Here is a 16,002-nt window from a genome sequence, read left to right on the forward strand (position 1 = left end):
AATTGAAACGAAGGATTTATTGTGGATTTTTTTCAAGAGCATAACAGCTATAGATTTCATGGAATTAAGCTTCCTAAAATCTTTTGGAGTGCATTCTTACTCTCAATAATTTAAATCAGGGATGAGGAAACAATGGCCCTTTTGTGATTTAACTTCAATTCCCAGAATTCTGGGTGTTGAAGTCTACAAGTCATATAAATAGGCCATCTTCCCCACGTGTGGTCTAAATAATGAAAATAGCCCACTTAAATGGAGAACTTTTCTTCGTATTCTGAGATGTTTATACATTCATGATATTTATGGAATTCATTTCCATTCATACAGCCTTCATTTGAATTAAAGATAAGTTTCTTTATCAGTGAGACTCATAACTTTTGACCACATTAGAAAGCATGCAGAATAATCTTCAGATTTGTTTATGGCAAGTTACCAGTTCAGAATTGCTTCATCTCCATAAAATGGCAACTACTGTTGCAGGCAACAGTTAATCTGTACTGTACAGCAAACAAGCCTGGCCATACAACTAGCAAGTGTTTCTGCACCAAAGAGCTCCATTTTTTAAACCCAGATAGCCGTTTCTGAAGTACGTTGGAGCTGTGTGTGTATGCTATTTTGTCCAGATATCTCTAGCATAGCTGAATTCAGTTGTACTACCAGTTGTGTATACTGAGTGATCCAAGCTCTGTGTGTGTCCTAAACTGTCACCGAATGCCTTTAAAAGGAAATATGAAACTTTAAGCTGGCCTGGCTCAACACAGAAGTTTCTGGGTTATCCCAGTTGTACTCTTCCGTGCAGCTGTTTCCCACACAGCCCCTGTTACATATTCACTGATATTCACAGAATGGGTGGTTTTTCCATTATTAGTTTTGTACAGAATATTTGTTCCCTTCCTCCCTCTAGATTCCAGAGAAAGCTTGCTAAGAAATCCCTGCCCTCCCACCACCTAGTAAGCAACAGAGGCTGTTGCACTTTAGATTTTTGCATTCCTCTGTGAGGGAGTGAGCGAACGCTCAAACTCTGCCTGTGCTCACATGCTAAAGCTGTTGCCTCCTCTCCAACTATTTTAATCATTGTAGAAAAAAAGGGGTGGGTCGACAAGGCATTTGGCAAGAGCGTCCTTTCCTTCAGTTGAGGTGGAGTCAACCAATGGCCTCAGAGCCTGGAAAATTTTGCAGGACAGTTTCCCCTGACAGCTTTGCAAGGATTGTATCATTTCAATAGAAGCATAAATCCACACGCTCAGCTCTTGGCTTCTGTCTGGCCTCCCGGAACTGAGAGATCTCAGTTTCAGCCTTCACTTCTCTGTCTTGTCACTGCAGTGTCAAGCTTCTCCAGATTTTCCTAGTCAGAACTCTTAAGTGACCATGGCAGACACCACCCTCCATATCGTCGAGCAGCCAACTGCATCTGAGGCTTCGGAGGAGCCAGCTGCTGAAGAACCCATTAAATCTGACCAGATCAATGGTGTTATGGTGCTTACTCTTTTGGACAAAATTATTGGGGCTGTGGATCAGATTCAGCTGACCCAGACTCAATTGGAAGAGAGACAGCAAGAAATGGATGGTGTAGTGGCCAGCATCCAGGGAGAACTGGCTAAGCTCACCAAAGCCCACACCACCACCAGCAATACAGTCAACAAGATGTTGGAGAAAGTCCGTAAGGTCAGTGTTAATGTGAAAACTGTCCGACAAAATCTGGAGAAACAAGCTGGACAAATCAAGAAGTTAGAATCCAATGAGACGGAATTGCTGAAGCGTAGGAACTTTAAAGTCATGATCTACCAGGTAAGATGCCATTTAATCTCATCTGTTTACTTTTTAATAGTTGGCCTTTAAAGGTGCCAAAACATTGCCTCTTTTTTTTTTTGCACCTTTAAAAGTTATCCCATGTCTGAAAAAATGGAGAGGAAAATGCTATATGTATTTCATTGCCCAATATTTTGCTAAGATTCCAAAATTGCCCTGCATGCCCATTTAAACCATGGAGGAATTTGATCAAAATCAGAGAGGGAGAAATTTAGCTGTTTTATAAGGGAACCAACCTGTCTCATTAAAAGTTACAGAATTGGAAATCTTTTTTCAAGTTTCTCAAATATTCATATTAACTTTTTTTGGGGAAAGAAATCCCTATGCTTTCATTGCCACTTTGCAGAGAAGTTGTGTTGCAGAGAATACCATATAAACTAATTTTTGAGGATGGTAACAAGCATAAAGTTATGTTTCCTGATGTAATATTATTTTGTTCGTATCTTCATGCCCTAGCATTCTTTGTCACTGGTGAAAAGCAGCTTTGTTCTGTATTGTAGTCCCCCCGTCCCCCCCCCCCCCCACGCACACAATTCTCCCTCTTATTTCCTGGCCAGCTTTAAATTTGTTAATATCAAACAAACAAAAATATGTAGTTCCAAGCCAGTCTTTCTTTTCTCTGGTAGTCTAAGCTTTTATGGTCTGTATAAAGAAAAACAAGATTAAGTCATACTATTGTGACAATCTTTTTTTTTAAAAATCAGCTGAGCTTATTTTCTAAGGGTGAAATGTGCAAAATATGGTTGCATTTTTACTACCACAACGTGCAAGGAGATCAGGTTATATCTGTTTGAGGAATCCAGCAAATACCTGACTGATATAACCCACTGATTCATGTCTTGAGCATTCTCAATTATATCATGTCTCAAAGGCAGGAATACTCCAGATTATTTATATGAAAATAAATCAACACAGTTAAAAACTACTCTTAATTGGAAGTCATTGAAATTGAGTTTCAAGGCTCACCGGATTAAAAATAGAGAAAGTAAAAGGAAGAAGGAATAAAAACATTTTAAAGTCAATCTATATCATGATTACTTTACAAGTGTTAATGTTTGCCTTCCCTAAAATTATGGCAAAATTATCTTGGATTGTTATAGAACAGCTTGATTTTGGGGGGGAAAATGTCGTACTATGCAATATAACCTTTCCAGATTTTATAGATTTGTTTGTTTACTTGGGATATAGAATTTTGAAATAGGCATAGCATACTCCTTATGTTAATGAATCTGATAGTGGCTGTGCTAGAAGTTAGACTGCAAGTTCTTAAATCAAACCAAAGAACTCCCTAAGAGATGGCATTAAAGCAATTAATGTTCAGCGTTACATCTGAAATATGAGACTAGTAGAAATGATCACCTGCAATTTGGAGACATTCTTATGTGGGTTATTTTAAAAATTCTCTATATAATGCATATAAAGTATAATTTAATATCTAATCATGAATTAAGTGTGTAGATTTTGTGTAATTATTTGTGCATAGGTTCCATTTGAAAATGGAACACCATGAGTTGAAGTCCCGCCTTAGCCATGAAAGCCAGCTGGGTAAATTTGGGCCAATCAGTCTCAGCCCAACCCACCTCACAAGGTTGTTGTTGTGGAGAAAATAAAAGGAAGGTATGTTGGATATGTATGCCACCTTGAGTTATTTGTAAAAATAATGAAGATGGGTTATAAATAAATAGAAAAATAGAAATAAAATGACCATTATTTTTCCCAATCCCATAAGCTTTATTTATTACAATGAATATAAGAGTTATAAGAGTAAATGAGAATAGGATGATGACTTTTGTATGCTACAAAACACAGTAGAACCAATGATTAAACTGTAATTATTTCAGAGTAAATAGAGAGCTAGCAGGCTAAAGATAACTGCAGAATTAACTTTGCCACATAGATTCATCATAGTGCAAGAATCACAATTGACCATATGGGTGATGGGAAAAGCTGCTGATTGATATTTTCTAGAACTTTGCTTTTTTGCAACACAACTTTTCTCTCCATACAAAGAAAGAAGGATAGGTTTGCTTTCAAAGAGGGTTTTTTTTTTAAATCAACCTCAGTCTCTGCTCTTGCTTTGGATGCTTCTCGCCCTGCCTGACACACTGTGTTTTGTTTCAGAATAGCTCTGGCAGTGATTGCTATTTGGGCTGGGGATTAAGCCATGCTGCTAACATACTAATGTTCTCTGAATTGTAGCTATAAGGCTAGCATCATTCTGAATATGTTCCCAACCAAACAAGTTTGCAACCTAACATGATTTGAACATTTAAGAGAGTGTTAGTAATATGTGTATACATGGGGCAAAATTGAATTGCTGGCAAAGCAGGGTTGATGCCTTGCTCTTGGAAGAAATATACTGTTGAACACATCAAAGGCAGCATTTTTGTTAGAAGTTATTAAAGCAGTTGTTTCTATAGGTGTAATCCTCTGAATATCCTAGAGTGTACTTCTGTTATTGCTTCAAGCAAATAAACAGAAGCTCAAGGGGCTTAAATGGGACCTGGTATTTTCAAAATAGAAGGCAACTCCTATTCCACCTCCACTGAGGTAGGAATACTAGAGGTTTTTATTTTATTGTCTTCTCTTGACATATATAGAATTGCAGTCATATGTAGGGCAAAATATTTATTTAGTGCAAAAATCATCAAAACTTGCCTATACAGGTAGTCCTAGTTCAGTGACCACAGTTGGGATCAGCAACTCAGTTGTTAAGTGAAGTGGTGGTTAAGTAAAACTGTGACTGTGCTTAGAATCTTACTTCAGTTTTCCTTCACTTTATGAACCTGCAGAAATAATAAATGTGGGCATTGGTTGCAAAGTTATTTTTGCATCATTGTCATAACAGCAAAGAATCATTGTACAAGGCAGGCGCTAAACAAGGACTGCCTGTGCAACATTATCTGAAGCCAGTCATAAAAGTGGAGCTGGACATCTATTAAGAAATACTTAAATAGGGTGGATTGATGCAAAAATAGTTAAGACAACCATACTTTTACTAGTTGTGCAGAAGAAAGAATTTGAATCATTAATATATTTTAAATATAATTTTAGTTTCCCCTCTCATGTTCTCCCTTCTTTACACGTTTATACAATAATCAACTAGGTTTACCACTCAGTAATGTTTTGAAAGGAGCTTTGTTCATTACGGCTCACTGAACAGCCATGATAAAAGTATTTGCTTTGCTAATAACAATTTGCCTAAGTTTCATGTGTTTTGAAGTGTGCATTGAAATATTTAAGAATGTGCAGAGAATTTGACATTTAATGTATGAATCATTTCTTTGTGAAAATAGGGTGTGGCAGTTTTTCTGGAAACAACTTTATAATTGCATTCATCCAACTTATTCAACCAGGTTAATTATTAATTTAACATCTGCATTTGCACAACATGCTAAATTTAAAATGCTTAAATGTCAATTGATGGAAGGAGAGAATTTTTTAGTCTTTTTATTATCATCTAGTAATCATATTAATTTTATGCACCTCAGATTTCATAGCCTCACCTTAGCATTTGATGCAAATTTATACGTCAGATTAATTCTAAATTAATCACATTGTGTAATTACATTTTACAAGTACCTCTGTTATATCCTAAGAATGGTTTCTTTCTTCTTTTAGTGGCCGAGAGCAGTTATGTGGTACTCCAAACTTTCCAAATACTTGTAGCATTTTTCCAGATTAATTAATAACTTTTTGTTTGCATAGTTCTGCATAGCATTTTGTTTCTCCTTAATTTTTATTCATCCTTGATTTGTGGGGGCAAATCTCTTAGCATTTTTCAAAGTAGTGTTGGAACGCATTAATTTTGCTCACCATGCCAGATTTTAATTTTGCACATGGTATTTAGAAATATTTTACTAACATTATTTTGAAAAGTAGGCAAAAAAATTCTCTAAATTGAAGATGAAATATATATAGTAATAAAAAAATAGTTGTTTCTGCAGGAATTTCCAGAGGGATCCATTCTCTTGATTATCAGAGTTGCCATTCTAATGTCACTTGTTCAACCATGTAAATATCAGCATCTAGCACATTTTTCTCTTCCAAGGGAACAAAAATGATTAAATGTAAAAAACACTGGAATCTTCCATGTTCCCTGTTTCATGTTGTTCCATGAATCCACATACTGCTGCTATTGTACTATACTTTGAATTCTCAGTTCTTTATATTTGCCAATAATTTTACCCATATAGTCATACTACAAGCCAACATTAATTTTCTTACAGGTATGAAAAGCAAAAGTAAAAGAGAATCCATAAGAACCTAGTGCTGTCTTGAATCCAGCTAAACAATGCCCAAAGGAAACACCTAATACAGAATTATTACCTCCTTGCCCCCTTTTGGATTTCCCAAGTACTGATACTCAAAGTCAGTGTTGTAGACTTAGCCATTTCGATTAAGCCCAAACCACATGAAGTTCTATTAGTATGCAAGTGCATAGTCATAAAGACTAGCATGAATTTACTGTAGCCTAGCAGCCTCTTTATAAGTAGAACAGTTGAATTTTCCTTGAATGCTGCAGGCAGATTTTGACAAATGACATTTTGCTCTTCAGCATGGAAAAAAAAAAACAATTAAACACAAATCCCTATAAGGCCATGGTTATGTCTTCCCTTGAGAGGCAGCTGTGGGATTGTTCTCTTCTGTCTATTTTCAGTATTATTCATGGCGTTGATGTTGAAGTTTCCCAAGAGATGCTTGGAAAATTTAGCTCGATGCAGCATCTCACAAAAATCATTGGCTTCATGCAAAATATTTTCAAGGTTAGCTTCTTCCCCTAGCTCTTAAAATGCATAATGCATTGTCTGTAGTGTCTAATTTAAAGTGGTGGTTTATTAATAAATTGCTACTTCTCTTGCTATTGTTTTAAAGCAACCGTGACTGAAAAAACGGCCTTGTTGGAATGCAGTGTGCATTGTCGCAGTAGACTGGGTCCCCAGTGATTAATTACCTCATAGGATAGGAGATGAACTAAAGGAAACATCTTTTCCCAATACTGCTCAGATAGTTTTTTTTGGGGGGGCTGACCGAGTTGTGTTGGACTAAAGGTTCTTTGAAGAAAGTTTATACAATGGCAAGTATGTCAAATTGTGCTGTTTAAATCAGAAGAACCCAAATAACCAACCGTACTTGTGGATGCCACAAAACTGAATGCAGCAGAGTTGGAGGAAATTGTGTCACATGCTTAGAAAAAAATTTGTTGGTCCCATACTATGATTTGGTGGTGACAGTGAAAATACTTGATACCACAACTCATGAAAATAAACTTTGGTACAATTTACCTTTTATGCATTCATCCAGCACTGTAAATTTGGTTTCATGTAGGCAGCATTTCCTCCTGTTCTTGAAATACAGTGCATTTCAGGTCACTTTCACAGTCTTTATGGAATACACGGAATTAGATCATATTATTTGTTTAATTTTATACATCCAAGGATTCCAACAGTTCTGGATGGCTTACAAAATTATATTAAATAATGCAAAAAATAATAATATAAAAATACATGGTCTAAGAAGCATGCATGAAAAGGCTTTTGCTCTAACAACCAAATGTCCTCAGCTGATTTTGATTCAAGAATCATAATATAAAGTTCTATAATGTTTTTTTCTGAACAAATATATAGACTTCATAGGCATTGCAGAAACAAAGGCAAATAGTGTCTATTCCAAAATTACAGACATCTGACATCTCATTATCCTGAATCTTAAACTTGCTTTGCACATGCTGCCAGCTAAAATTGATTTTTCATCCTATATGTTAGGAATTAGGTGTGTCTCGGTGTATTCCAGTAACTCTTTGAAAAAAGGGATAAAACAATTATATTGTTTTGACATCAACTTCTGGATTATTCAAAACATAATTTTTCTTTATTGCTATAATACTATAGTGAGATAATGAGAATTAATAACAATAAGATTATCTTGTGCCTATAATTGTATTGTATGTATGTGAGATGGAGAGATGAGAAAGCATGGGAAAAAGTTGCCAATCTTAAAATGAATCATTTGGGAAAGCTTTGAAAATATTTAGAAAAACTTAATCCAAATACAATTAAAAATTCTTTGTTATAAAAATAAATGAACTCTACCTACATTCATGTACAACATTCTGGAGTTAATTCACAATCTGGCACCTTTCTACAAGACAGAACAAAGTCCAAAGCAGCAGATGTTTCTTTTGTTTCATGTTCAGGAAGGAAGAGCAAGCTAAACATTTAGAATGAACAATCTCTAGATATTTAGATTATACTTTAAAGCAAGTAGGGTGGATGTTGGTGCATGTTTCCATTCCCTCTTCTGCACGCTGTGTCCAGTTAAAGACGACATCAGGAAGGAAGAAGCTTTGAAATAAACCAACTGACCTGTTTATATTAAAGTTTAAGAGGATTATATATTAAAAAAAAAATTTTCACCGAGAAATCTGAGTTATTTTTAAGATATATGGTAAGCTTTGAATATGTCATTAGTAACCATAACCTTTAGTCTTAATGTATCTTAACCTACGATAAGATTGTTGACAAGGGGGAAAACGACATAGTTTAACATATTGTTCTGAGGCTGGAGTTGTTTGGAGTCTCTGGATACAACTATTCCAGCGAGAGACTTCAGGGAACCTTCAGTAAACTAATCCATCACAGAAACTCATCTTTCAGGTCGCCCATCACAACCATCAATGAGCCTAGGGAAAAAAACAGAAGAGATGGAAAGTTAGTATCCTTTCTTTTTTAAAAAATTCTGCTTTTCATGTACAAGTGGACCTTCTTGAGTAATATATTCTGACATAAAAACTTACATCAGCTGCCAAACTTTGATGGAACAAATTATTTTGTTTGACTTATTCAATAGTATACAAACTTCTTCAATAAGCAAATAAAATATGGTAACATTTTATTTGTTTTCTTAGATATGGTAGATAACAACTATCATACCCAACAAGTTCTCTGTATTGTACAGTATGTAGGACTATTCAATCCAACTCCAGATTAACAATAAAAAAAGAGAAAGAGTAGATCCCTTAAAATTACTTATCATGAGCTAGCATCTGGGTAGCTAATGGAGTTATATTGTAAACCAGTTCTGCACAACATTTTTGAAAACTCAAATTCATTGCTGCCAAAGATTGCCACTGCTGCTATTACTTTGAAAAACACAATGTTCCATTGCTGTCGTCATACTGCTCCACCAAACAACTGATTGGCACATCAACTACCCCTTTGTGACCCATGATTATTTTATTGTTATTTACTTAATTGTGATATTTATAGGGCTGCAGATTTCACAAGAGTGTGACTTCACAAGAGTGTGAATGTTGTAAACTATAGGAGTATTTGCAACTCAGATGTTATATAACAAGGACAGTCAATCTTTTTTTTGTTCATGACTCCCTACTGAGCCTCATTGACCTCTTTGACATCCTGCCCCTGGACATGCCTGGAAATAGGAATTGGCCTCTTGAAGGGGGATATGGCCCACAATGAGAACCATTGGTATATTAAATTTAAAAATAAAAATAAAAAATTCAAATGGAGCTCTACATATAAATTATAATTGACAGGTAATGCAGTGTTGGATTTGAAATATCTAAAGCAGTGGTGGGTTTCAAATTTTTTTAGAGCCTCTTCTGTAGGTGTGGCCTGCTTTGTGGGAGTGGATCACCAGCCATGTGACCGGGTGGGAGTGGCTTGCCAGCCATGTGATTGGGTGGGCGTGGCCAACTTGTAAAATGTGTGAAACTCACTTAACAACGCTCTTGCTTATCAACCAAAATGTTGGCTCAGGAACTCTGGCATTGAAGTGTGCAAGTCTTAAAGCTGTCAAATTGCAAGACCCTTGCACCCCTAAACCTTCAGAAAAAAAACCCCAGGGTGTTCAAACTTGACAGCTTTAAGACGTGGACTTCAACTCCCAGAATTGGTCCTCTCGCTCTTCATCTTGATGAAGTGCGGACGGGCGGGGGAGGGAGCTGGAACCGGTTCTAAACGGCACTGTATATTTGTGGAACCTCTTCTATAGAAGAGATTAGAATTGGCAAGAACCCACCCCTGATCTAAAGGTAGAATTGAGTTACTTAAATTCTACCTGTACAAATAATGGGACATGACTGACTTGAATTATCACAATATCTGTGTACGATTTCTGATCTTTTGTGATGAGCAACAATGCTTTCCAGGCAAACAAAAGAGTGGATATACTGTAGGCCAGAAATCCCTAACACATATAAAAGTAGGGTAAAGCTATCATTGGGGGAAATTATTGGGGGGGAAATTATTGCCAGATTGCTATAGGTGCCTTTGCTTATGCATCATCCTTGCTGCCATTGCACTGACTTGACCTGTGCCTAGTGGCTATGCTTATAAAGAAACCTTTGGCTCCATCAATACTGCCCACTGATACTCATTTTCCTCACTGTAGCCCGAGATGATCCATGGTGCGCCCAGTGAAACTTCACCGGAGAGTGTGCCCCTTGATCTTTCAGAAGACAGCGAACCTTATGACCTTTCTGGAGAGATTTTGCCTTCTGTCCCTTTAGCAGAAACAGTGCCATGGCATCAGCTGGCACAGAATGAAAACGGAGGCAGCAGCTTTGAGTCAGAGAAGGCCAAGCCATCTGCGGATCAAACTGAGCCCTTTCTTCTCAGCTTCTGAAACCTCTGCCCCTACATTTTAGCTGTTGGTTGCCTCACTGAAGTCTGTAGCCCTGCCCTTTTGCTTGTAAAGCAGTTTTGGGTCAGTTCAGTGGCTTTAGCTTTTGTTACACCTTTTTGCTATGTTTGCTAGTAGCTCTAGAGGATGGAGGAGAAAAGTATAGCAGTCCACTTTAGTGCTCATTTAGTCCTAATGCTATTTGATAGATAAGGCTACAACCTTTTACCTTGACCTCAATCAAGAACCCAATGTCATGGGTCCTTATACAATCAAGAGACTGAAGGGATAGTTAACTAACAAGAAGGATTAGAACTTCCTCTCCCTTCCTGCTGAAATTTGACTAAACTTTGCCAGATAGATAGATAGATAGATAGATAGATAGATAGATAGATAGATAGATAGATAGATAGATAGATAGATAGATAGATAGATACACAGACATAGACATGCCCACCCCCGCGCGCGCACACATTGTTAATATTTTGTTCATTTCATAGTACAATTTTCCCCAATCTTATTTTCTTTGGACATTTTGGATCTAACTCCCACTATCTCTAAGCAAGGCCAAGATCCCTGGCACAAAATTTAGCATGTCTCAAAAGGCCAGCAAATTATTCCTTATTTAATACTTCATTGTGGTTTTATTGCCCCAAAAGGAAAGAAATGTGGATAAAGTTTTTCTTCCTTTTATGCCCAACTAACTTGGCTGACTCTGGGCATCCTGGCTTAGCTAGAAGAGGACTGTCATTTACTAATACTCCTTAGACAAGCCTATAAATTTGGGCTAGTCATATTTTAGTACATAATGTAGATAATGCTACATATATTCATCTTTCACTCAGACAATAATTAAGATATTAAATCATGACACTTTGCTATCTTCTGTGATTTTCAAATTGAACTGCTTATGGCTGCTAATAATAGAGCTACCACCTTCTGTTAATTTACTAAGCCCCTAAAGAATTGTCCCCTTTCATTTACATGAACCTCTGTTGCTGAATATTTATTTATTTATTTATTTATTTATTTTGAGTTTCAGCCTTTGTTCATATTTTAATAGCGTTCCTACTTATTGCAACAAGCAGCTAAGCAACTTGTGGCATTAGCTATCCTTGGACAATGCCTGAGAATATCTAGCAGCATTGATGCCTCAGTATCAGCCTGGCATTTCTTTCCTAACAAATAGTAAAAAGACCCATGTAGTGAATGCTGCATCACATCAAGCCACTAAGCTCTGGAACTTTGCTTTGGAATTTTCTTTGCTGTCATGCAGACAATTCTGTCCTGGCCTAGGTCACATCATGGCAAAAGTTTTGTTTTTGAAACAGAGCACCAAGCATGGAAGAGGTCCAATAAATAGAAATAAGCTTTTTAAAATTTGGGTGTAGTTGGTAGAAAAAAAGACCTAAAGAATCTGACAGAGACAGTGACGTGCGGTGTGGTTTATGGCTGGTGAGGCAAAAAGAAAGAAAGCGGCTTTTGGCCACTGTCAAGAAAGAGGCTTTTGGCTGCTCCCGGCGGTATGTCTGCCATACACACACACACAAACCAAAGAATCCCAGACAGCAAACAAGCAGCTTCCCCACCGTGGGCTTTGTTCTTAACAGACAGTGGGCAAAGGGAATAGAGAGAGGCGGCGAGGAGGCTGCCTTTTGCGGGGAGAGCAGGAGCTTCACCAACCGTCGAAAGGTGCCCTGGGGCTGGGATCCAAGGCACGCTTAACTAGGTGAGGAACTTGTGCGGACCCGCCGGGGGATAGGAACTGAGGAAAAGAATGGAGGGGAGGGGGGCATGCAGAGAAGAAGCAGCGTGCTGAGCTGTCATCGGGGCTGCTGAAGCTTGCGAGGGAGATCTTGAAGCGGAGGATCCCAGGACTGCGAACGCGGGACTTTGATCTGGTGATTCTGGGATCAGCGGCCACGAGGGATTGGCGAGGATGACAGGCACTTTTTTCCTCAGCCCCGAACTGGGTTTGATTCCCAGCACGCCTCTTGATCGGCTGACAGCGCTTTCAAGAAAGAGGCTTTTGGCCTCTCCGCCTCTAATGGCGGACATACCACCAGAGTGGCCAAAAGCCTCTTTCTTGAAAGTGCTGTCAAGAAAGAGGCTTTTGGCCGCTCCCGGCGGTATATCCGCCATACACACCCGCACACCAAAGAATCCCAGACAGACAAACAAGCAGCTTCCCTGCCATGGGCTTTGTTCTTAACCGACAGCGGGCAAAGGGAATAGAGAGAGGCGGCGAGGAGGCTGCCTTTTGCGGGGAGAGCAGGAGCTTCACCAACCGTGGAAAGGTGCCCTGGGGCTGGGAAATAAAGTGCCAGCCCGCGCACCAGCAGAGGCGGATAAAACACACACACACAAAAAAATTACTTACAATAATACAAATTACAATTACTTACAAATTACAATAATTTTGAATTCCTCCCTCCGACCAACATACCTTTTTCAACGCTGCTCTTGTCTGCCATGATGAAAATGTAAAAAATGTAAAAAGAAAAAGGCAAGGTCAGGCTGGATTAGCTGTTGCCAGAGTCTCCAATGGATGACTGTGCTTAACTATTTTTAAAAAGCCTCTAAAAAACGTGCCCTCTACAGGAGGCGAGAGAACCGTGTGCCTCATCTACATAAGGAATTTTTCACCTTTTAACCCTTGCTTAACTCTGCTCAAGTGATCATAAAGATAGACTAAATGAGGCACGTGGTTCTCTCGCCTCCTCCTGCAGAGGGCACTTTTTTAGAGGCTTTTTTAAACAGTTAAGCACTAAGCAGAGTCATCCACTGTGACTCTGGCAGCAACTACCTCAGCCTTTTTCCTTTTTTTTTTTCTTTTCATGATGACATTGGTAAGGCCCTGCCTTCCCTGACTGCACGTCACTGGACAGAGAACCGTTTTGTTAATTAGCATGCATTTTATTATCCTAATGCTTTCTGATTCATTATTTTGGATCTTTGCTGCTTCACGCATGCTGCATGCAGGCGCTCGCCCATCACTTCTGCAGCCCAGTTCTGAACAGGCCACAACCTGAGACCCCTGATCTAGATGTTGCTTGGATATCTCATCTCAAATAAGCCAGAGTTGGTTTATTTATTTATTCATTTCATAATTATTCGGTTACCTGTCTCACAAAGTTGGGTGACAAAATAAAAAAATGTGCAGATGGCATATTTTTCACAATATTTTTATTAAAAATTTGAAGATCAGCTTATTATTGGCTTGTGTGTAAGTATATACAATATCTTAATATGAGAAAATATATTCATTTCCCAGCATAATAGAATCTTCATTAGGTTTGTTTAAGAACTACTCCATTCACAAGATACTGTATGTTTAATACAAAGGACATTTCTAGAAAAGTTAAATATTACACCACGTTAAACAAGGCAACCTTTTCAATCCCTCAAATAATGAATAAAATATACTGAAAATATTATACAGTTGTCAGATCTTAATTTTTAAATGATTTTTGTCATCTTGTATGTCTGGGTGATTGCCTCACAGCTCTTCAGTGCATTGTAGGCCATGATTTGTAGGCCATGATTTGTTTACCAAGCTATAAGAAGTATTTTAATACTTTTTTCTAAGCTTATACTATGATAAATCGCAATGGCTAGGATTGCAGAGTACACCAAAGCAAATTAAATAAACCACTTTATTGATTAGTCCAATGTGGGAACCTGGCTAAGTTTGATTAATGTGCAAACTTAGTCATAGTACTTTGTAAACATGATTTAAGATTTAATGTGATCCAGAACACTGCATCCTTTTGCTTAGATTGTTGCATGCATAATTTTAGTGTTAAAATAGAAATGACAGCAATAATAATAATCCACCAAGTATGTCTCCTGTTAAATCTCTTGAAGACCTCCAAACCTTGCCATGGAACACATATTGCATACATATATTATACTATTTTGTAATTTTCCACATAACTACTTCTATCATCAACTTAAAATTGTTCATTTAGTTCAAAGTTATAACAGCAATGATTTATGACCATAGCAATAGCACTTAGACTTATATACAGCTTTACAGCCCTCTCTAAGTGGTTTACAGAGTTAGCATATACCTCCAACAATCTGGGTTCTCATTTTACCAACCTTGGAAGGCTGAATCAACCTTGAGCTGGTCAGGTTCGAACGCCTGGCAGTGAGCAGAGTTGGCCTGCAATATTGCATTCTAACCATATCAGCATCCTCACGGTCACATGATCAAAATTCAGACTTTTGGCAATCAGCATATACTAACAATGGATGCAGCGTCTTGTGATCATGTGATTGTCATTTGTGACCTTTCCAGCCAACTTCCAATAAGCAAAGTCAATGGAGGAAGCTAAATTCACTTAATAATCACATGATTCACTTAACAATCGTAGTGATTCACTTAACAATGGCAAAAGGATTGTAAAATTGGGCATGCCTCACTTAACAATCACCTTGCTTAGTAACAGAAATTCTGGTCCTAATTGTGATTGATTTGTAGTGTGACTTATTTATTTAAGTTGATTTTTTTTTTAAACACGCTGCAAACTTTTGTAAGGCAAGGCAAAGAACTGGTGTTAAAATTGTTTCAGGGTTTGAGTTGTTTGGTTTTTTTGCCAGGCAGAACTTTCTTGGGACATAAACAATGTTAGCCTTTAACTAAGTTCTTAGATAACTTAAATAGAGCTGCTGCTGGGGATGCTTTTACTTGAAGTTGATACCCCACTAAACATGATTACTATACATGTTTTTGGCACTTTTGTGATGGCAATGAATCTATTTATTTTTACTTTGATAAACCATGTTTTCTCATGAAATCCAAACACTGTTACTGATTAAAGTTCTTAACTTACCATGTTGAATAAACACAGTTAAACGCTAAACTCTTATGTGGATTGTTCAATTATAGAATAAGTGAGTTTAGTCATGTATATATTTTTTAATTATGGCATTGCATAGTATGAAAAGCCAGTCAATACTGGTTTGTTCAGTAAAAAAATGGTTAAGCAAACAAGTTGTACCAAACTGGGCAACTGCAATCTTCAGTGCAAGCAAATCCCTGACTCAGATTGACTTGAATGGAAACATAAAGCAAGTTATCCTCAGCAAAATGATACCACTCGGACCTTAACCAGATTTATGATTGGCAGTTTCACAAAACAGAGCTCTTTGCAGTATAGCGATCTTAATGAAATGGAAATAAGGTGGTATTCTACTTGATGTGAACTTTTTGAAGACTTGAGGGCCTTGCCTTGGACTCCCCATTCCATGCTATAAAGGAATGATCTTATATATGCTGTTTTAGGACAGTTCATCTTAGTAAACCAAAGATTTCCTGGACTAAGGCTACAAAATGAATTTTTTATTTTTCTTCTATTGTACCAGTACGTACCTCCACATGCTTGGAATCCTATTCACCCAGCCACACCCTTGCTAAAACAGAAACGTAGAAAAAAATATTTTATTTTTCTGGTTGGATATGGAAGGGCCTTTGCTGGCTCATATGCTTCAAATTCCTTCCTTCATCTCTTCCTGCACTAAATGAATATGCAAGATTTCCAGAAA

The 16,002-nt window shown here is 37.6% G+C and overlaps 1 protein-coding gene across 1 annotated transcript in view; it reads left to right on the forward strand.

The window, feature by feature from the left end:
* The first annotated feature begins 1,111 nt into the window (after positions 1-1,111).
* Positions 1,112-16,002, forward strand: part of CAVIN1 (caveolae associated protein 1) — a 30,046-nt gene continuing 15,155 nt past the window's right edge. Inside the window, exon 1 of the mRNA XM_032237478.1 lies at positions 1,112-1,785. Within this exon, the coding sequence (XP_032093369.1) occupies positions 1,366-1,785 (420 nt within the window). The 5' untranslated portion in view covers positions 1,112-1,365. The remainder of the gene's footprint in view (positions 1,786-16,002) is intronic.

The sequence above is a fragment of the Thamnophis elegans genome, chromosome Z, assembly GCF_009769535.1.
Source record: "Thamnophis elegans isolate rThaEle1 chromosome Z, rThaEle1.pri, whole genome shotgun sequence".
Taxonomy (NCBI): domain Eukaryota; kingdom Metazoa; phylum Chordata; class Lepidosauria; order Squamata; family Colubridae; genus Thamnophis; species Thamnophis elegans.